At 39.4% G+C, this 23,356-nt stretch overlaps 1 protein-coding gene across 1 annotated transcript in view; it reads left to right on the forward strand.

The window, feature by feature from the left end:
- The window catches only part of MAP3K5 (mitogen-activated protein kinase kinase kinase 5), a 196,219-nt gene that overhangs the window by 167,103 nt on the left and 5,760 nt on the right, over positions 1–23,356 (forward strand). The window contains exons 22-26 of the mRNA XM_008574575.1: positions 1,049–1,229; positions 1,325–1,493; positions 6,655–6,840; positions 10,176–10,281; positions 19,383–19,626. Of these exons, the coding sequence (XP_008572797.1) occupies positions 1,049–1,229; positions 1,325–1,493; positions 6,655–6,840; positions 10,176–10,281; positions 19,383–19,626 (886 nt within the window). The remainder of the gene's footprint in view (positions 1–1,048; positions 1,230–1,324; positions 1,494–6,654; positions 6,841–10,175; positions 10,282–19,382; positions 19,627–23,356) is intronic.

The following is a 23,356-nucleotide window of genomic DNA, read 5'->3' on the forward strand; positions in this document are numbered from 1 at the left end:
AAATGACAGGCACTGGGTTCCATTTTTTAAGCATATATAGTTTTACCTCAGTAGGCTTCCTTTTAGGCAATCAGTATCCATAGCAACCTTAAAATTCATGAGTATGGCACAGGTGAAACCAAAGCTAGGTATTCCTATAATCCCTGCTTTCTTCATCTGGCCTACAAGTGGGCTAGAATAAGAGAACGGTCTTGCATGGCTTCTTTGATATAACTAGGGGGTGGGATGTGTCCTACCTGCAAGGTTATATGGTTAAAGATGCTCCTGGATATGGTTAGAAAACTGTTTCCAAGACTGAGCAACATGGAAGAGTTCCCCAGTGTCGAGGGAAATACATTTTCAGAGAAATGTCATTTCCTGCTATGTAATGGGATTTTTTTCATCTTCTGGATCATCACTAACCTAAGTGTGTTATTAGGTGAATCAAGTTCTTGCTAATGGAAAGTTGCTATCTGTTGAATACTTGCATGTGAAAAATATCTTAATGACACATTTTAGATCTTAAAGTAATACTTGTGGGCTGGCCCGTGGCTCACTCAGGAGAGTGTGGTGCTGAGAACACCAAGGCCGCGGGTTCGGATCCTATATAGGAATGGCCGGTGCACTCACTGGCTGAGCGCGGTACAGGCGACACCAAGCCAAGGGTTGCGATCCCCTTACTGGTCACAAAAAAAAAAAAAAAAAAAAAAAAAATTATGAATCTGGTAATGTGTTTTACAGATGTGAAAACTGAGACTCATAAATAAAAATGAGTTGTCAGTAAAAATGAGGGGATCAGAACCCAGGACCTGCTGAGCCTGATGCTTCCTCAACTTTTCACAACTTTTCAACTTTTTGAGATATTCCTTTCAGAGCCCAGAGGCCCTTGCCTGGCTGGTGGTTGCACAGGTTGCACTGAGCGAGGCGGGCAGTCATAACCACATGACATAAGTATACCGCCTATTGCAGCAGGACAGTTGACAAAGGATATTGGTCTCTTTCAACAGAAGTTTCAGGTGTGTAAGTTTTTAAAAGCATTAACTATCTTTCCCTGCCCTCTCATCACAAGCGGAATACCTGAGGAGTATCTCCTTGCCGGTGCCTGTCCTGGTGGAGGACACCAGCAGCAGCAGCGAGTATGGCTCAGTGTCACCTGACACCGAATTAAAGGTGGACCCCTTCTCCTTCAAAACGCGAGCCAAATCCTGTGGAGAAAAAGACGTGAAAGGGATACGGACACTCTTTTTGGGGTAAAGTTCTGACTTGTTTTGGGTGAAAGGAGTACATTGTTCAGTGTGTCATTTTATAAAGGAAATTGTGATTTATGCTGCATAAATTATCACAGCATTCCAGATGAAAATTTTGAAGATCACAGTGCTCCGCCTTCCCCAGAAGAAAAAGATTCCGGATTCTTTCTGCTGAGGAAGGACAGTGAGAGACGAGCCACTCTCCACAGGATCCTGACAGAGGACCAAGACAAAGTTGTGAGAAACTTAATGGAATCTTTAGCTCAGGTAAGACTCTCATGGGGACTTCATTTTTCAAAGTTTACCTATCTGGACTGTGTCGTAACCACCTGGAGCTGTAGCAGATGATGTGGAGACGTGGTGTGCTCAGGGTGATAAAACAGACCTACTCCAGGGGCAAACGAAAAAGCAAATCCCCAATATAGAAACTGCATTTTTGAACATAAGCTATTTTTAAGTCACAAGCAAATTCTTCATGTTGGTGAGGTTCCAACTAATCCCTGCAAGTCTCTTTCACCCTTCATTTATTTATTCATTCAATCAGTAAAAATGCATTGAACCACATGAATTGCTGATTGTGACATTAGCATGAGGCTACGTACCCATCCCTCCTCTAACGTTTGGGAAACATCAGCAAATACAAGAGAACTCCTGCGCTTCTGGGGCTACATTTGGATGGAGGGTGACAGGCGATAAATAGGTAAATTATATGATATGTTAGCAGGCCATATGAGCTATATAAAAAACAAAGCTGCTCAGTGAGACTATTGTTCCCTGGTATATTTGTCTGCTAGGAGTGCCATAACAAAATACATAACAAAAGTCCAAGACCAAGGTGTTGGCAGGTTTGGTTTTTCTTGAGCCCTCTCTCCTCGATTTGCAGACGACTGCCTTCTCACTGTGACCTCCCATGGCGTTTTCTCTGTGCACGTGCACTCCTGGTGTCTCTTCCTTTTCTTTTAAGGACAGCAGAGGAAACAGTCCTATTGGATGAGGGCCCACCCTTATGACTCATGTAACTTTAATTATCTCTTTAGAGGCCCTATCTCCAAATACACTTTGGGAGTTAGGGCTTCCACATAAGAATTTGGGGGATACAATTCAGTCCATAATACCTGTGAAAATGTGTTCCCCGGGATTCTGCTTACAGAGAGAGGAGGAATCCCCTCCCAAATCTGCACCGGTAGAAACGGGGCTTCCCTCAACTCTGAGCCTCTTGTGGATACAACTCTCCCAGAGACATGCTCGGTCCCAGGCATGACACTGTTCATCCTCTTTTAGTTCTGGGGGCATCAGAGACTCGTCTGCCTGCTTCCTTACCCATGGCCACGACCTATAACTTGGTGACCACTGTGGACTGCACATAGCTTCTTCCCTCCCTTCCTTCCTGAGAAAATGGCTGCAAAAAGCATGGAGCTGGAGGGTTTGGGCCAAGTTTTCCAAGTTTCTCAGTCCAACAGTTTACCTGTCCTCATCTTTTATTGACTGAGATGTAAATGGAGCAAGGCTCGCTCTTTCTTGGATCTTACTGAACAGCCTCAGCTTGTCTTTGTCTTGAGAAGCCTGCTAAGCTTTTCTGCAGTCTCTCGAGCCTGAGCATTTCGTCACCTTAGGAATTCTCTAATGTCCATCTCTTTAGGTCCCATAGGAGCAACTGAAAGGCCACGTGTGTGCCAATAGGGTCTCTGAGTACAAAGAGAACTGAAATGAGCACCATCTTCATTTTCTGGGAAAACTCTGACTTGGGTCCTAAAGGAAAGCTGTCCCGAGCAGTTACTCCCAGGCGAAGGAAGGAGGATGAGGGGTAGCCGGGCCTCTGGGTCGGAAGTGAGATGAGTGTTGAGGGTGCTGCGCAGGCAGGATTGGTGCAGACGTGGAGGAGACTAGACCAGTCGCGGGCCTTTAGCTTTCTCTCTTGCCTTTCCTTCTGCTCACTGTGGTCATTCATGGACTGGGGATCAGATGGGCTGAAATAGAAGAGAAACCAAGTTTAAGTGGAGGGAGCAACAGTGTAGCACTTTCATTCATTCAGTCAACAAATACTCATGGAGCATCTACTCAATGCCAGGCACTGTCCTGTGTGATAGGCATACTACAGTGAAGCAGACAAAAAAATCTGTATCCCATTGAAGTCGACATTCTAGTGGAGGAAGAAAAACAATAAAAAGTTACTAAATACAAAGGTACTTCAAAGAGTTAATAAAAAATAGAATTAAAAGATAATGTAGGGTTTGGATCCCTGTACCAGCCAGTCACCAAAAAAAAAGAAAAGAAAGAAAGAAAGATAATGTGAATCTTTCTATGAACTCTTTGAAGTACCCTCGTATATATTAAACATGTAATAATAGCAAACACTTTGTATGGGCCAGATATTCGTATTTCATGCATATTTGCTCATTTAATCCTCATGACAGTAGTTCTTTAATAATTCTTCTATTACTATCCTCATTTTAATGGTGAGAAATCTGAGGCACAGAAGAGTTGAGTAACTTGCCAAGGTCATGCAGCCGGGTGATGAAGTCAGGATTTGAACTCAGGCAGCCTGGCTGCTGGATCTGTGCTCTTGACCACCCACTGCTCTGCCTCTCTGGTATGCCAGATGGAGACAGTGCTGGGAGAAATATAAAGCAGGGGAGGGGATGGGGGCGAGTGCTGGCGAGAGGGAAGGAAAGGAATTCATCATTAGCCACTGTGGAATGAAGGCTTCTCCTATGGCCATTAGTTTTAGATGCTTATTTTAAGGTCAGAAACAAATAGAACCCAGGAATTACATGAATCTCGTAATTAGCCCCAGAAGGTGTGATTTTTCCAATACGGAAAATGTCAGCTTGTGGGGGGTTTTTTTCTTTGTTTCCCTACTGGACAGTAGCTCCATCAGGGCAGGGATTGCCTTAGTCATTGCTGGTCATTATCCCAGCCCTCAGCACAGAGGCTGGCAAGAGAATTCACTTCTATGACTGTACTGAAGTTTTTATATTTTGGAGTTGGTTAATCATATTCAATTGTTTGGTACCTCCTAGTTTTTAAAGCATACTATAAAAAGGAGAAATGAAAGAAAATCTTAACAGCAACCATCAGAGGACGTGCTGTGGTTCACCAGCACGAAGCTATCAGTGAGAAACTGCTGATCAGAATCACATGCCCAGTTCAGAATGGTCAAGTGACAGCGAGGGTCCTTCCAATTGTACTGTTAAGGACATTGTGAATCATTTGCTGGGACATCACACAGTGAGTTAGTGGTAGAGCAGGTCATAGCCCAGGTTTACAGCTGGCTATTCCAGCTAATTGGGGTGGAAGAATATAATGTTTAGGAGCTTGGACTTGCCTCTGTTTTGGACCCGGTTTCACCACTTTAAAGACTGTACAATTTGAGTGAGTTATTTAACTTCTCAGAGCCTAAGCTTCCTCATCTATAAACCACAGCAATCTATCTCATAAGGTTGCTATCAGGAATAACTGAGATCATGAGTGATTTAGATCATAACAGAAAATGTTTCACAAATGTTAACTATTATTGTTATTATTATCAAGCAGTCTAATAATAGTTATCTAACATCGTTAATTTTTTATATAATCAGATAGAAATCTTTTCATGACATTAAATATTTCTAGATACATTTTTTACGTTTAAGTCTACCCTTTATAACAAAACCAAAGTGTAGATGTTGGTCAGGTCTGCAAACCTTTAAACCATGAAAAGACTTTTAATCTGTACTACCCTTCTGAAATCCATTCACGGTTTTTAAAGAAGTTTAGAAGTGAAAAAATAGAGGACACTTTTGCAGAAGACTCTGACTGGCACTGTGAGTGTACAGGGAAGACTCACTATCAAATGCTACCTTCTAATACTGAGTCAGGCTCACCCGACACCAAAGATGCTTGTTTATGAAGGCACATTAATGAGTTAACAGGGAGAGACAGTAGTTAGAACAGAAATAACCGTTACGTAAGTGAATGAAGTAGCCTGGGCAGAAAACATTTCCCACAGTAGAAAACATTCCTTGGTAGGACAGTGACACACATATCACAAAACCAGAAGCAACTTGTTTTTCTGTTGTGAAAACAAAGCTAACGTTAAGAAGAAAAGTCTGCTATTTAAGCTTCTGGCAAACATGTAACTGATTTTTATTAAGATCAGCTTCCAATTTCAGAATAACTCACATTTTTCTTCCTGAACATATTTTCATGGTGTTATGATTTTGCCTGTGAATCTTTACTTTGGGTGTAATTTAGTTTGTAGTAAGAAAAAAATACAAAATTTATAATTGTTCCCAGTCTGATTTTAAAATGTTCTCTCAATGACAGCTTTCAAGCTTTTCAATATAATCTTTTCTCATGAAAACATAAACATAAGACAGCTTCCAAATGAAAATATACAGAAAGAACTTGGTGGTGCAATTCTCTTTTATTTCAATAGAATCCTAGAAATTGTAATTTTCACAGCCCAGTTGAGGAATTTAATTTTAGTGATGCAGTAAGAAAATGTGCAATATGAAATAGAAATAAGCATAATAAAAATGCTGTTGTTTCTTAAAGTTAAATAAGGATAAATAACATACCATTGTGTTCCCTTTAAAGAAGTAATGTGCCTTACTCAAAGTAAAAAAATTCAATTTGAGAGAAGGCATTCGTTTGTATATTGTATTATATTCTTAATATGTAAAGTAGCCCATTGATTCATTCTTATGGCTGATTGCCTCATTGATGGGTAAGGAATAGTTTCAAGGACAGGGTTTGAGATCGGCCCCTTCTGATTGTAAGTGACACACTTTAAGGGCAGCTGAAGTGCTAGGGACATGTTATAGGTAGACACATGTGGCAGAGAAGAAAGTGGATTCTGAAGGAATTCCAACCACAGTCCCTAGCCAAGCCTCACACAGACTGAAACTAGAGTGTGATTCCATGGGACTTCAAGTTCTAGGGGTTTGTGCATCTTTTCTCTGGCTCAGCTGCCATTGGTCCTCTTGTTGTGCATGTCTGTTTCTGACCTTTCTTCTCTCCTTCCTATTGCCATTCTCAATTCCATTGCTTCCTTCCTTATAATTGGACATGCTCATGATGCTGTTTCATGACTTTTTTCTCTCTGGGCGGTCTTTGAGGTTGGGATCCTATATCTTATTGCCTGAATCTCTCCTTAGTTCCCAATTAAAATTTCTGAGAGCAAGAATCTTATTGCCCCATCCTGTCCCTGTTTGGGCAAAGCTTTGTGTATCTGAGTATCTCATGGGGTAATTGCCTGTTCTCCCAAGGTCTGATTATTTCTCAGTGGTGGTACGGGTGTGTGTGAAGAGGAGTTATATAGTTCAAAATATGGTCTTCCCCTGGGCATTTTGAAGCCCAGTTCTTCACAGAAAGGGCGATGGGAATGGTATACCCACGGCCAATAGATCCAACACTGATTGAGAGATTGTTGTTTTTTTATTCACAGGGGGCTGAAGAACCAAAACTAAAATGGGAACACATCACAACCCTCATTGCAAGCCTCAGAGAATTTGTGAGATCCACTGACCGAAAAATCATAGCCACCACATTGTCAAAGCTGAAATTAGAGCTAGACTTCGACAGCCACGGTATTAGCCAAGTCCAGGTGGTACTTTTTGGTTTTCAAGATGCTGTAAGTATGATATATTGCCCATGTTTTTCCACAAACTCAAGCTAAAATTAGTCAGAAAAATAGGATATGACATATATTCTCTTATCTTTTCTTTCTTCAATAATTTCAGTGTACTCTGTTTTCTTGGGATGATAAATTGGAGATATTTGCCTGGGTGCTTCTAAGTATCAGATTTGTTGTTTTGTGTGTTTGCACCCCCCAAAGTTAGATACACATAAAACTGAATCACCATGGGAAATAGCAAAACTTACAGATATCTTCCTTTCTGAACTTTGTTCTTATGAAACCATTAGTGGGTCACTGTTTATGTTGATGACTTTCGCAACAGAACACACTAGTCATGCATTTTCTAATGCTATATGAGAAGTGCCATCTAGTGGCCATTGAGAAAAATCTAACAGTACAGACTGGAATGGTCACTGCTAAATAAAACCAGTAATTTTTTTTTTTTTTTCAGTTTTTCTCTGGTTTCCAAACAGAACATTTTAAACATACTTATATCATAAATATCCACTATATTCTAACCAGAAATATACTGCAGAGTACAGAGCATCACTGAATGAAAATTAGTCCATATGATCTAATGAGAAATTGCTGAGAATTCTTCTCTCTAAAATTGAGTTGCTATGCAACACGAACTGGAAGCCAGTCTTCTGAAAGCCCAATTTAAAATCCCCTGCATTATTCTTGGATAAGAGTTATGTGGACCTTTGTCCCAAAAAAGCCATAAGCCACTCCCAGAAGACCCTTATGAGGTGTGGGAGACTAAAAGAAGAGAGTTCTGGATGGTGCCTGTGGTGTAATATGGAAGCACTTCATATAATTTTATTTAAATTTTAAAAATTAATTCAGCCCTAATTTGTTTATTGGTCCTGTATAGAAGGTCTTGACAATTGCATCTGGAGCATCAAATGATCCCCAATTGAAAACCAAATTATAATCCTTCAATGGCCACTAGTGTTCTCTGAGACACTGTTTAAGCCACTTGGTATTGTGCTATGTTGTAGGCAGGGACAAGAGTCCTGACTCTATGGAAGTCAAGGGAAATGAATATTAAATGCTAAAGGCATGCTTACACTGCAGCTAAGGAAACCCGACCATTTGCAGATAGAGTGAAATAATTTAGGTAATTTGCACTTGCCCACACGTTTGGCTTCCAACCTAGAGGTCGAAAAGTAAATTGGCTATAGAATTCAAATTAAGAGCTATTTAGTTGTAATCCTGGGCCTTGGGCCCAAGTGAGGCACACATGCACACACATACACAAACGTGCATGCTTGCAAACACCCCTGCTCTTGCTCACTCACTGTCCGGGAGGGGAATGAACCCCAAGAATGCACCCTATGTGACATCCTATGTAGTGAAGGTGACAGAGGATTCCTCTTCTGCCTTGTGTGCATGACTCTTGAGAGAAGTATTCTAGTTCACTAAGTGTTATACCATCAGTCAAAAAAGCAGGTAAATGAAGGGACCAAGACAAACTCAGCCTGAAAAGATTTCCTTAAACAAGAAAGAACCCAGCAGTGGCTCACTTCCTGGAGAGCAGCCACCATGAGGAAGTCCTCAAACTGATTCTTCTAAATTTGGGGATTTTGACAAAAATGGACCAAAGGCTGGAATGAGCAACTGGAGCTCCAGCTCTTGGCATGGGTTTGCAGCTAGGTCACCAGCTTCCTTTAAGTTCTCTAACCAGAGCCCTGTTGGGGAAATAGCCTTTTTCTTAGAGAGCTGTGTCAACCAGTAAGTAGTGGCGCTAATTCAAACTTTAAATGAGCCTCTCTTAGCCTTATAATAGAAGGCTGTTTTAAAAAAGGTAATGCGTATGGTACATACATACAATGGAATATTATTCAGCCTTAAAAAGGAAGGAAATTTTGACACATACCACAACATGAATGAATCTTGAGGACGTTATGCTAAGAGAAATAAGACAGTCACAAAAGGCCAAATACTGTCTAATTCCACTTATATGAGGTACCTATAATGGTCACATTCATAAAGACGGGAAGTAGAATGGTGGTTGCCAGGGGCTGGGGGGAAGGGGAAGTGGGGAGTTATTGTTTAATGTGTACAGAGTTTCAGTTTTGCAAAATGTAAAGAGTTCTGCAGATGGATGGTGGTGATGGTAGCACGATGTGAATGTACTTAATGCCATGGAACTGTACACAGAAAAATGATTAAGATGGTAAATTTTATGTTATGTGTATTTTACCACAATTTTAAAGAAGGCAAAAAGGTAATGCACACATCTATTTCAGTGTCTATTCAAATGTGTGCAACATTACCAGTCACGACAAAAAGATATCTTTATAACAAAGATTTTTAATGTGAACAGACTTTCTGGAATACCTTAGCAGATTTCTCCCCTCTTTACAGAGGAAAAAACAACTGTGGGAAGTAAACAGGACTGCACGGTAGCAAACCTGTAGTTAGCAACAAATGCTAATGTCTCCCTTTGCCTGCTTTTCCAAATCACTGGAGTATGCTGAGGCACTTGACTGTGTAAAATGGCAGAGTCATGGCATTTAAGAGCAGAGTTTATTTTTATTTAAAATCCCTTGGACTCTTTGTTCCTCCTTTATCCCTCTCCACCACCCATTCTACAGAAGTCATAAAAGCTGCAAACTGCACATCCTGAGTCCAAAAAAAATGAAGTTCTCATTTAAGCAGCCTGTGACTTATCTTGTTTCCTTACATGGGCTCACTAAACATTAATTTGAAGTGGCAATTTTTAATTTGTTTTCCAGTGACATAAAGAAATTGTGTGTAAATAAGGTGAAGAAACCTTTTAGTTGTTTTTGTAGACAGAACTTCATCCAAGTGCTTGGGTCAGCTAAGTTGTTTGCAACTAAAAATTAGAGTCGTCTATGGAAGATGTTATATTAAATGAAATAAGCCAGGCACAGAAAGACATATACCACATGTTCTCACTTATATGTGGAGCTAAAAAAGTTGATCTCTTAGAGGTGGAGAGTAGAATAGTGGTTACTGGAGGCTGGGAGGAAAGGAGAGAGGGATGGATGGGGAGAGGTTGGTGAATGGGTACAAAACTATAGTTAGGAGGTATAAGTGCTAGTGTCCTATAGCACAGTAGAGTGACTATAGTTAACATTTATTCATTATATATTTCAAAATAGCTAGAAGAGAAGATTTGGAATGTTCCCAACATAAAGAAATGATTAATATTTGAGGCGATGGATACCCCAAATATCCTGATTTGATCATTACACATTGTATATATGTATCAAATATCACAGGTACCCCATAAATATGTACAATTATTATGTATCAATTTAAAAAATTAAAGTAGGCTAAATCTTACTCTCTTTCTCCAGGTCAATAAAGTTCTTCGGAATCATAACATCAAGCCACATTGGATGTTTGCCTTAGACAGTATCATCCGAAAGGCGGTACAGACAGCCATTACCATCCTGGTTCCAGGTCAGAAATATTTAACTACTCTGCAAATATTTATTGCTTCAATATTTTAGATTACTGTTCTTCTGTCATCTCTGATATCTTCTTAGTGCTTTTAAAACCATGGTAGTCTTTTTAAAAAATCTTTTTAAAGCCACCAAATAACATGTATCTAGTGCATACATTCTGAGTAATGGTACACCAAGCAAATGTTTATTATGAATGAGGAAGACTTGCTTCCTCATCTTTAAAGAACATGTTTGGATATGAAGAGAAAGAGAAAATTATATCGGTGACCCAAATAAATATGCATGTCAATATACAGGTATCTGTGCCCACAAAACACATTCCTATGTCACCTTTTACCAGTGGTTACCAAATCTGCCAGTATATTGAGCAATGTAAGGAGCTCTTTAAAATTATAGCTTTTAGAACCCCAACTCAGAACAAGTGAAAAAGAATCTGCTGGGGATGAATCCCAGGAATCTAATTTTTTTTTTTTTTTTTAAAAAAGGCTATTCTGGGCCGGCCCGGTGGTGCACTGCTATAGTGCGCCGCTTGGGAAGTGCGGTGGCGCTCCCGCTGAGGGTTCGGATCCCACATACAGACCGGTTCCCGCTCACTGGCTGAGCAAGGCATGGGAGCAACACCGAGGGTTGCGATCCCGTTGCCGGTCCTGGTCCGGTACGGGCGCGACACTAAGGGTTGCGGTCTGGTGCCGGACATGAAAAAAAAAAAAAAAAGGCTATTCTTTTAGAGCAGTTTTAGATTCACAGTAAAGTTGAGGAGAAGGTACAGAAATGTCTCATGTACTTCCTGTACCTACATGTGCACAGCCTTCCCATTATCAACATCCCCCACTAGAGTGATGCATTTGTTACAACTGATGAATCTACACTGACACAACAGTATCACCCAAAGTCCATAGTTTACATTGGTTCACTCTTGGTGTTGCACATTCTATGCGTTTGGACAAATGACATGTATCCACCATCATAGTATCATACAGAATATTTTTACAGCCCTAAGAATCCTATAGGAATCTGATTTTAGTACAGCTTCCAGATCATTTTGATACAGCCAGGTTTGGAAAACACTGGTCTACACATAGCCCAGTTATATTGGCAGTGAGATACAAAAGTGGTATTGCTGGTGAAACAGGGCTCAATGAAGTAGGTGAGGAGTGTATTCACACTCTGAGGCAGAGCCTCCAAAGTGTTTTGATAGTCCATCCATTAAAAAAAAATTTTAAGCAAAGCTCTTCCACCGTGTGTGTGTGTGTGTGTGTGTGAAGGGGTGTGGATGTATGGATAGATAAGTAGGGTAGGTAGATAGACAGATTTAGATTTAGATTCATATATACAATGTGGTCCCATAAGGTTATAATGGAGCTGGAGGTATGTAGTAGGCTGTATCACCTGGGTTTGCGTAAGTGCACTCTATGATGTTTGCACAATGATGAAATTGTCTGATGATGCATTTCTCAACTATTCCAATTGTTAAGCAATGCACAACTATGCTAATTTGTACCTATATTATAAATTATGCTAAAATAGAAATTTAAAAGGATAAGATCAATATGAAATATTTTAAATTTTAATCTATTTATAAGTGATTTCACAAACTTTTAAGTTCAAGTCAACCCTTCTCAGTTATGGAATTCCCTCTCTTTTCTCAGAATACCTTGTTTGATTTGTGAGTCAGGGCACCAGTGTCAATCTTTTTACTAAACATTAATAAAGATCAATTTCTTTCTTTCATATGTAAGGAAGAAGTATAAGCAGAAGCTCTAATATCCCTGAGCATGTCCCCTCTCTCTGGATCACTCCTCCACCCCCCATCCCTCCTGTCCTGTGGCTGCTCTTTTGCCTTCTTCAGGACTCAGTTTAGAACTACCTTCGTTTGTACTTTAATGGCTCTTACTCTCACCCAAGGGTAACCGTGTCTGTTTTATTTATTTGTGCCCAGCATACTGTCCAGCACCTTCCTGGAAAACAGTAGACCCCTGGTAAATGAATTTCACCCAATTGTGACAAATTTAGGTGGATAATTTACATAACAAAAAAATTCTAGAGAGCCTTTGAAAGACATGATCAGCAGTTGCATGTGTACAGAAGAAATTCATGCTCTTAGGAGGTCAGCAATACTTATCTATAGACGATTTATCATTAGGATAAGCCTGGATGTAGGGAAATGTACTCTAGAGGGGTTGTATACTCAAAAAACACAAAAGGTAAAGGAAAATAAGTGTGTATCACTGAAAGGAATAAGTATAGGCCAGTAGTTAAACACAGCAGTAGTAACTTACAATGTAATTTTAGTTTTGACAAGTACACCATAGTTATGTAAGATATACAAGGGTACTTCAAAATGTTCATGGAAAGATTCCTATTATCTTTTAATTATATTTTTCCATGAACTTTTTGAAGTACACTTGTATTAGGGAGAGCTGTGTGGATGGTATACAGGAATTCTCTGTATTGTCTTTGTAGTATTTCTGTAAATCTAAAATTCTTGCAAAATAAAAAGTTTAAAAAGCAAAAGTAACTGATATCACACTATAGGTAAAACTGTTAAGTTTAGGGAGAACACAGAGAGGGAGCTGTCCTCACGTGCATACCCCAGTGATGGCACTGCTTTACCCATCCATGTGTGGAATGAGACATGTTCTTTATGAAGAGTGTTTGCTAAAGATAGTTATTTGTCCTTCCACTATGAAATTGGTTTCTTTGAGGCCACTAGGAGTCTCTGACTTCAATTGAAATTAGTGTTTGAAATACATGAATAAGCAGAAGTGATTTCAGTCATTAGACCGTTCTATCAAATTCCCAAATGTCTCTAAGGATTTTATTATAAAATTGAGATACAAAGAAGTTATATTTATTTATTTATTTATTTTTATTTTTTTTTAAAAAGATGACCAATGAGGGGATCTTAACCCTTGACTTGGTGTTGTCAGCACCACGCTCACCCAGTGAGTGAACCGGCCATCCCTATATGGGATCCGAACCCGTGGCCTTGGTGTTCTCAGCACCACACTCTCCTGAGTGAGCCACGGGCCGGCCCAAAGAAGTTATATTTAAAAATAACTGTCTTCAAATGCCCCTGATAAAAATTTTTAGATGATAAAATACTACAGTTAACCTATCAAATTTCAAGAGACACGCTAAAGAAAACAGTACATTTAAAAGCTTACCATCATTAGTATATTTCCTAGATGTGTCTGCCGAGAGGATCCAGATCTTGGTTTCTAAACACCATTCTCCAATAAAAGGAAGCAGGGTTCCTTGGAGAAGTGGTTGATTCCAGGCCTGGGCAGGGGAAATACAAGCCTGGAATATCTTGTAGTGCCAGAAAGTAAGGAAGTGTCAGAAAAGGATGGAGGCTTATTGAAAGAACGCTGGAGCCAACTTGAAGCAGTTCCCAATAGTCTAAGCTGGAACAATTTTAGAAATAAAATAAAATAAAATATAGTATTAGGTTATAGGTCATAGAATAAAATAAATACCCATGAGTCCCTATTGACATAAATAATTGAATAAATAAATATATGGAAGAGAAGCATCAGCTCTTTGTAGTGAAATTCCAATTGATAAATGTAGAAGGAATGAGGGCAATAGAAAATCACCCTTAGGCAAACACCATGGTAATAATTACTGCAGGCGAGGGGCAAGGACCATCGATGGCTGCTAAAAGTAGTAGGCAAAAGAGTAATGAGAAACAGGATATTTGAGTGGTTTCAAAGTATCTCCCCGCAAGATATTTGCTAACTACAAAGGGAAAACAGTAATTTTGCAGTGGAGGAAGCTGGCAGACACCCCTCAGCCAAATGATCAAGGTAAGCATCACTAGTAGTAAGACACATCAACCTCATATACTCCTGATACGATACCCTGAGACAGGCGCAACGTCGCTTGTGTGGCATGCTTGCTAAAAATGCATAGCCTCAGCCTAATCATGACAGGACATCAGGTGACCCAAAATGAAAGACATTGCACAGAATATCTGACCAGTACTCCTCAAAAGTGTGAAGGTCATGAGAGATTGAGAAATACTGGTCACAGATAGGAAGAGACTAAGGAGACATGACAACTAATTGAAATGAGGGATCCTCGGTCAGAAAAAGGACATCAGCAGGAAAACTGGTGAAATCCAAATAAAGTCTGTAAATGAATGACTAGCATTGTATCAATGTTAATTTCCTGGTTTTGATAACAGTGTGGAAGATACAGAAGATGTTAAGGTTAGGGCAAGTTACTGAACTGGTATACAGGCACTCTCTGTACTATTTTTGCAACTTTTCTGTTATTCTAAAATTATTTCAAAATAAAAAGTAAAAAGAAAGTGTTTAATCTTCTTTCTTCCAGAAAGGGCACACAGAACAGAGAGTACAGTGCAAGCCCATGAAGAATTCTTTTTTTCTCAGACTGTTTTCTCACTTGTCATCAAGAATCAGCCTTTAGATTATTGGCAACATTAAGTATCTGTTGCTGTCCTCAAGTGCAGTCTGGCTTGGGGGACCAGATGGAGAAATGCTGAGCATAGAGACCATGATGGCAGTGCTGAGGGAGAGAGAATTAACATAGGCATACTTCCCATATTAACAATAATTTCCAAAAGCCACTTAAAGCACTTGTTATTAACACCATTATTAACTGAATCAAGCACGTGCCCTGCACACATATCAAGGTAGAATGAAGAGCATTGTATACCGAACGAGGAGCCTAATGCAGTATCTGATATGCTGCACTCACAAGTGTGATCTTACTTGGCTTCAGAAATATCCTGTGATAAAGAAGCTCGGCCTAGTTATTTTCCTTTGGAGAAGTAACTATTTGAGGGGTGGGAGTGAGGGGAATGGTATTGTTGTTTTATCCCATCATGCTGTTTTGGAAACATGCACTGGCTCTACTTTCCCATACATGAGCTTAAATGCTGTGTGCTCATTTCAGGTCTCCCTAGTTTGGGTCTCTCTCCTAACACGTGGCTCTCTCCTGACCATCCACTCTGCTTTACATTCTTCCCAGAGGGCTCTGGGCCACCATTCGAGCTTCCTTCTCTCAAGCACTTCTTCCCCTTTCACACCAAGGCAAGGCTTTCCCCTCCTCCAGAAACCTGCTTGGGCCCTTCGGCTTCCATGAATCCATCAATGAGTAAACCGCCACTGGATTTAGCCATTGCAAATGTGCTTTACCTGTAGTATTCTTAGTACATGCATACGTTAGGGATCTTCAGAGAAACAGAACCGATAGGATATATATAGATGTATGAGAGGAGATTGATTATGGGAATTGGCTCACATGATTATGGAGGCCTAGAAGCTCCATGATATGTCATCTGCAAACTAGGTAACCAAGAAAGTGGTGGTATAATTGAGAATGAAGGCCTGAGATTCAGGAGCTCTGATATCTGACAGCAGGAGAAGATAGATGTCACAGCTAAAGAAGAGAAGGATGGAGTTTGCCCTTCCTCCATCTTTTGTTCTATTCCGGCCCTCAGTGGATTGGATGATGCCACCTGCATTGGTGAGGATGGATCTCCTTTAGTCAGTCCGCTGATTCAAATGCGAATCTCTTCTGGAAACACCCCCACAGACACACCCAGAAATAATGTTTTACCAGCTATCTGGCCATCTTTTAGCCCAAGTCAAGTTGACACATAAGATGTGCCATCACACAAGATATGGAACCAACCTAAATGTCCATCAATAGATGATTGGATAAGGAAACTGTGGTATATATGCACTATGGAATACTACTCTGCCATAAAAAAGAATGAAATACTCTCATTTGCAACAACATGGATAAACCTGAAGACACTTATGTTGAGTGAAACAAGCAAAGCACAGAGGGATAAAAACCTCATGTGCCCACTCATATGTGGGAGCTAAGAGAGAAAGGAAGGTAGGAAAGAAAGACTACAGTAGCCCCATGATCCAACAGAGGGAGGGAACATTCCTAGGGCTACAAATTGGAATTGAGGGGAGAGGGGGATGAGGAGGGAGGTTGGGGGATAATTGGAAGGGGACCAAGGGTACAAAAGTAATTTCAGGTAATGGATATGCCCCCAGTATGAATCTGGCCCCCACATCATGGGCAGGAGGGGGGACAATCAGCTTTGTATCTCATGAATATTCATAATAAAAAAAGATTAACTATCACAATATATATGTGAATTATATATGTAATTAGGTCTATACCTGAGATCATCTAAGATATTTTTGGCTGTATAAATGAATTTGTACTTATGATTTCATGTTTTCTTTGTACATGCTTTTAGGGCTCTTCTGTATTTTTGCCCTATTTCTCCTTTAGATTCTTATACCTTTGAGGACAAGGACCAGATGCTCTATTTCATTTGCATATTTTACAATGCCAGTCTGATGGTGTACACTCAGGGAGCCACCATGAAAGACCCAAATAACAAAGCATTTGCATTAGCTTACAATTTTCTACCTTCTTCAAATTATTTGAGCTAATTTTTTAGGCATTTATACATAAATAACATAATAATTTAAAATGTACAGAATTAAGAGGATATTTAAATATAAATAGTTAAAATTTCCCCTCCCCAAAAGTGAGATTACAGTCAACAGGATTACAAAACTTTTAAATTATTTTTGAAATTTCAGTTTAGCAACCCATAAAAGAAATTTACGAATAACTTTAAAAATTTTTAAAAGACCTAATCTTATCTTCTCATTTAATCTAGAATTGCATTTTCTTAAATTATTTTCAAAGTAAGTTTTTTTCATTATTTAATTCCCTTCTAAATGTGAAGAATCCTAGTGGGATAACTCTTCCATTCTGCCAGCATTTTTTGAGAGCCTAATATGCTTAGTCTCTATACTAGGTGCTGGATTTACAAAACTGAAGCACCTGATCTTGAGTTACTCCTATAATAGATAAATAAGGAAATGTAAGAAATGGTATTTTGGAAAGAGAGAGGAAATAAAGCAGAAAACAGAGTAGATGTGAAGTTTGGTTGTTAGCCTTAAGAGATGAAGGCTGAGGATGTGGAGAAATTGGAATCCTGTGCATTGTTGGTGGGAATGTAAAATGCTAAACCACTATGGAAAACAGTCTGGCAGTTCCTCAAAAAATTAAAAATAGAATTACCATATGATCCAGCAATTCCTCTTCTGGGTATATATTCAAAAGAACTAAAAGAAGGATCTCGAAGAGATATTTGCACATACATGTTCATAGCAGCACTATTCACAATTGCCAAGAGGTGGAAGCAACCTAAGTGTCCATCAGCAGGTGAATAGATAAACAAAATGTGGTATATATATATATACAATGAAATATTACTCAGCCTTAAAAACAAAGGAAATTCTGACACATGCTTCAACATGTATGAAGCTTGAGGACATTATACTAAGTGAAATAAGTCAGCCACAAAAAGACAAGTACTGTATGATTCCACTTATATGGAGTATCTAGAGTAGTCAGATTCATAGGAACAGAAAGTAGAATGGTAGTTTTGAGAGGCTGGGGAGAGGCAGACAATGGGGAGTTGTTGTTTGATGGGTACAGAGTCTTCAGTGTTTCAAGATGGAAAAGTTCTGGAGATAGGTTGCATGGCATTGTGAATATACTTAACACTACTGAACTGTACTCTTAGAAATGGTTAAGATGGTAAATTTTATGGCATGCATTTGAAACCACAATAAACAAATTTTTTTAATTTAAAAAGAGAGATAAAGGAAGCCAGGGCTACTGAAGAAGGCCCTGAAGAAGGGAAGTCTGGGTTTTGTTATGAACAAAGCATGACTTCTCTTTAGACTGTTGAATTTCAGGTGCTTGCCCAACAGGATTATCCAGGAGGTTCTGGATGTAACAGGATTGAGGCTAGAAGTGTAGAGTTTGTCATCCACACAGTAGTACTTAACCTTCATAGAGCTGAATGAGCTCATCCATGGGGAGAAAGTAGAAACATAAAAAAGGGAAGGACAGAATCCCAGGTTTCAGCTTTTTTTAAGACAAAATGGCTCCGAAGAAAAGAAGCAGCAGCCACAGATTTAGAGGAAATACTGTACACAGGTCAGGTAAGGTACAGACGGACAAGTTACCTAGAGGATTTGGCTAGCAGGCCTTTGGTGACCTTGCCATAAGGGCTACTGGAGTGGTGGGATGGGGTCTTCCATTGCTCCCACTGGACTCTGCTCCTCTACACAGAGGCTCTTCACCTGTAGTTCATGGACTCTTGTGACAGGCTTTAGGGAGTCTGTGCACATATAAGAAATCTAGGCAAAATATTGTATGAATATGTTTTTCTTCTTAGAATAGGTTACATGACTTTCATCAGATTCTTGATAGGTTCTGTAATCTGATAAATGTTCCATGTGCCAGAGCATAAGGAGTCAAGATCCAGTATTTCTGCCATTCTGATTTCACTTACATTATGAGCATAATTCCTTTTTGTGGGCCAGTTTGAGGATCTAATCACAATTTATAATATTTTTTTCTATGGGAAGATATCATCCAAGTTCTGAAGTGACCTACAGATGACCTCATGTTTGACTGTGTATTTGAGCTGAAAACTTGTAACTTTAGTGCTTTAAGTTTCAGTGCTTAGTCAACAGGTTTGAATAGGACACACACTAAAAGTCAACGGAATAGTCAAAGAGAGATAGTATCACTAAAGTGAATATAGCATGTGTGTTGAATTTTGACTGTTATAGGCAAAGGCATTCTGCATACTTACTTTTGTTTATATAATCTCTGTAAATCTGTTTGCTTATTTCTAAGCAAGTTAATAGTTGCCAGATATTATATAACCTATAAATGAATTTTACTTGCATGAATAATTTTTTATATTAATAGCTTTTCACATTATTAACTGTCTTTCAGATTTTAACCTTTTTCCCACATATCTTATGTGCAGTGTGAACATTTTTATTTGTTTGAATTAGATGGTTCTGAGTTTATATATCTTGTAAATTTTGCAAATTTACTGGAAGAACAAATCTCAGTTAATATGCAGAAATCCATTCTCACTTTTGAAAAAGCAGTTTGGAATACATATCTTATTGATAGCAGGGAGGTTGATATTCATATCTTAAGAAATTAAGGCAATCAGTCTTATTTTACTAATACTATTGTTGATGTTATACCAAATAGAACTGAGGCCACATTTTAGCCTTGCATCCGAGAGTGATACTGCTGATCAAGAAGACTTGGATGTAGAAGATGACCATGAGGAACAGCCTTCAAATCAAACTGTCCGAAGACCTCAGGCCGTCATTGAAGATGCTGTAGCTACCTCTGGGGTGAGCACACTCAGTTCTACTGTATCCCATGATTCCCAGAGTGCTCACCGATCACTAAATGTACAGCTTGGAAGGATGAAAATAGAAACTAATCGGTAAGTCCTTTGCTGACATAGGTTGGTTTCTTTTTTCTTACTTTTATAAAAGTGCATGAATTTTTGGTCTACTCTAAAAGTTTGGTGCACAGAAAATACAATATATGATTCCTTTATCCCATTCATGTAAACTTAATTTAATGCCTTTTTTTATAAAACAAGAGAGGTTTATTTTAGTTTCTTTTGTCAAATACCACTTTCTGCCTCTACCAATTCAAGCCTCCCGTGGCACCATATCTTTGATAATTTATCTTTGAGTGTACTGAGATTTACAAAATAACTTAGTTGTAATTTCATAGACTGTCTTGGAAACAGATGCAGAGCAGCATGTACCTTCTGACAGATAGCTAAAAGAACAGAAAGCCCACGATCTTGAAAGCCCATGATTTGGAATATCAAGTTCTTTTAGGAAAGGAAGATCTCTACGCTCGAGGGGACAAAACTAATAGTGCTAAAGTTTTGCCTTTTAGAACCTTGAAACGATGGTTGTTGACCACATTTATGATTCACTTGTATTTTTAATAAGCTGTGACATATCTAGAGTTTGTCTTTGAGAATTTGGTAGCATAGAACCCACATGATCAGGTTATTACGTGAATAGTAAATATTTCCTGTTCTTCACAGATGCTAGCACAGTTCAAGGTCTGAATCTTTATGATTTATAGCTTCCTGTTCTGGCTACAGTTGACATGTGGACAACTGACTTTATAACTGGGTTTGCAGTGAAAATATTTTTGGGGGTTGGAATGTTTAGAAACCTTAGTTGAACATTCTAGTTGTTTACCAGGGAGATAAAAATACCTTATTTCTAGTCATAAATTTAGGTTTTTAATGTTAAACTTGAATACCAAACAGTACAAGTTTTACAAAACTCATCCTCTATTCAGAAACATGTAAATCCATACATACATATCTTCTATGATTTGCATAGAGAAATCTTTTTAATAAAGGGAAATTTGCTCTCTGACCTCTATATTCCAATCTTGCTTTCTTTACTTGCCATCTCTACTCTTTAGTGGAAGAGAACTTGGGTCTTTTCTCTTCTGAGACTTCGTCTAAATCTTGGTATCCCTCATTCCTCCTCTTCTCAAGCAAGAGTCCAATTATAACATCCCATCACTTATGGTAGGTGTCAACTTTAGTCACTTCTCTTTAGTTTACTTTCTGTCTCCCAGTCCTGAGTGGAGTTGTTTTTTGGACCCCTGCTCTGATCTCTGGAGGAGGAAAGTTCACTCGTTACTATTTTGGTCCAGCCTTCCCTACCCAGGGCTTCTGGTAAGCATTATATAGACAGTAAAGCTACTTTGTTTACCCAAGAGCTGGTATATCTGCTTCTCTGGCCCTGAAACCTTCTGTCTACACACCCTGGCTATGTCAATACGACCTGTCTCTCCTTATGCAGCCTGGGTACACACTCCTTTCCCTTCTCTCCTTAGCCCATCTGGCTGGCCTTGGACTCACCACCTGGCACTGCCCTCTGTCCACCAAACTTGGGCCATCTGCAGTCCCTAGGGCCGCTCTTCTCCAGCCTCTTTCTTCATGTCTGCACATTCCTCTTCGGAGGGTCTCTTGGTCCATGCTTCTCTAATCTTCCAAACTCTGTTGAAAAAGACTAGGATTTGCCACATTTCTTTATTACATTAGTACATAACTGCATTTTCCACAACAGCCCACACATTGGTGTTTTTTCTCTACATAATTATATTTGAATATAAGAAATCTACAGGATTATCAACCTCCCTTTTTTTTTTCAGTAGTATTTCCCACAGCTCCTCCATCACCCTCAGAAAAGTGACATGAGGTACATCATCTGCTTCACTCATGATCTGAAGACAGGGCAGCTGCTTTAGTATAAGCACTGAGCAACTGAAATAACAGACTGGTCACGTTTATGGTGGTCCTTGTAACTTTTGGTCGAGTATTTACTTGAAATATGAAAGTATATATATAATAAAATGAATCTAGGGGAATGTTAGTGTGTTTTTAGGAAAAGTTGTAGCTCTCATGTTAAAAATCTTAAGTTTATAATATTTAAGGTGATCACTGATGAAAGTAAATCAGTTTTATTCAGCCTTTGATTATTATATCATCAATACTACTAAATGGCAGAAAATAACAAAATGGCTTTAGAATGTATGTTTTACTTCCATTTAAGTATATGCTTACATAAAATGTTCTGAAAGTTCACTTTGCACAAGGAGATGCAGGGACATTTTTAAAACCTAACTCAGGGGCCGGCCTGGTGGCACACTGGAGAGTGCGCCGCTTGGGAGTGTGGCGGCGCTCCCGCCGAGGGTTCGGATCCCATGTGGAGACCGGTTCCCGCTCACTGGCTGAGCGCAGTGCGGGCGCAACACCGAGGGTTGCGATCCCGTTGCCGGTCCCCGGTACGGGTACGACACCGAGGGTTGCGATCCCATTACTGGTCAGTAAAAAAGACAAAAAGGAAAAAAATAAACCTAACTCAGGAGGAGTTGGCTGGTTATCTAACTTCCGTATCCTGAAATTCTGGAATTAGCCACCAACCTACCTCCCCACTCCCGCCCATCCAAGTTAAAATATTGACCTCATGGTAGATCCTTGTTATCCTTTTTTGGAACAGAGAGGCAGGCAATTGCCTTGATTTCAAATATTTCCATAATAACTGAATACAAAGTAAATTTTCAGAGCTGGATTTGGGACAAGTGAAGTGGCCTGTCAATACTGTGCTTCCTGTGTTAAGTTCTGGCTTTTAAAGATAAAAAGAAACTACATAATCTAGATAAATATAGGTTAAATTCTAGAAAATGTCACTGTGTTCTTTGAGAAAACAATAGGAATATGCTATCACTATTCCATACACGTAAATTAACAAGGAAGATAAAAATACATGAGACCAAAAAATTGCCAACTTAACAATTCATACGGAGCTCGCTATCCATTCCTTTGAATATCAGTCATGTAGGAGTAGCTAAAAAGTCTCCCTCTAACCTTCTGCTCCCCGCTGCTCTCAGTTCCTGCTGCTTAATCCACCTCATTGTGCACCGTGTTGACTCTGCAGTTGTCTTTGTTTCCCCGCCTTCCTCAAAGTGCCTTCTCTGTCTGCCTCTCCTTGTGTTTTACTTTTGTCCTACCTCTGCTGCCTGCTCCATTCTGATCCCTTCTCCTGCCTAAAGGCCTCATCATTATGTCCTGTGGGAATGGGGTGGAACCTGGGCGTCAGGGATGAAACCCCTACTGAGCCCTGAGAGGGCTCTTTTCCTGGCCTGAGGCTGCAGCAGGGAACAGAATGGCCCTTATTAAAGGCCAGGCACTGTGCTTGGCACTTTACCTGTGCTCTCTCATTTGTACTCACAGGAATTCTTTCTGGAAGTTTTACTTTTCCCTTTTACAAATGAGGAAACTGAAGCCCAGAGGCACTAGCTAATTTGTCTGAGGTTAACCAGGAAGTGCGTGGCTCAACCAGGACACAAGCCTGGGTCTGTCTTTTAGAGCATGTCAACTGAAGCAGAAACAAACTTTTGCATGGAACACGGTCCTGAGTTAAGTCTCTCAATGCTCAGAAAATGAAATGAATACAGCTTAAGAGCTGTAGAGTATGCAGTGATTTATGTTGCTGATCTTATTAATAATTATATATTTTAAATTATTGTAATTCTGGAACCAAGTTACTCAAAGATACTTTTCTGAAAAATTAGGCATCTTGTTTCTTTTTTTTTTTTTTTTTTTTTTTTTTTAAATTTTTTTTTTT

This window comes from Galeopterus variegatus, unplaced genomic scaffold (genome assembly GCF_000696425.1).
Source record: "Galeopterus variegatus unplaced genomic scaffold, G_variegatus-3.0.2 Scaffold4, whole genome shotgun sequence".
In the NCBI taxonomy this organism is placed as follows: Eukaryota; Metazoa; Chordata; class Mammalia; order Dermoptera; family Cynocephalidae; genus Galeopterus; species Galeopterus variegatus.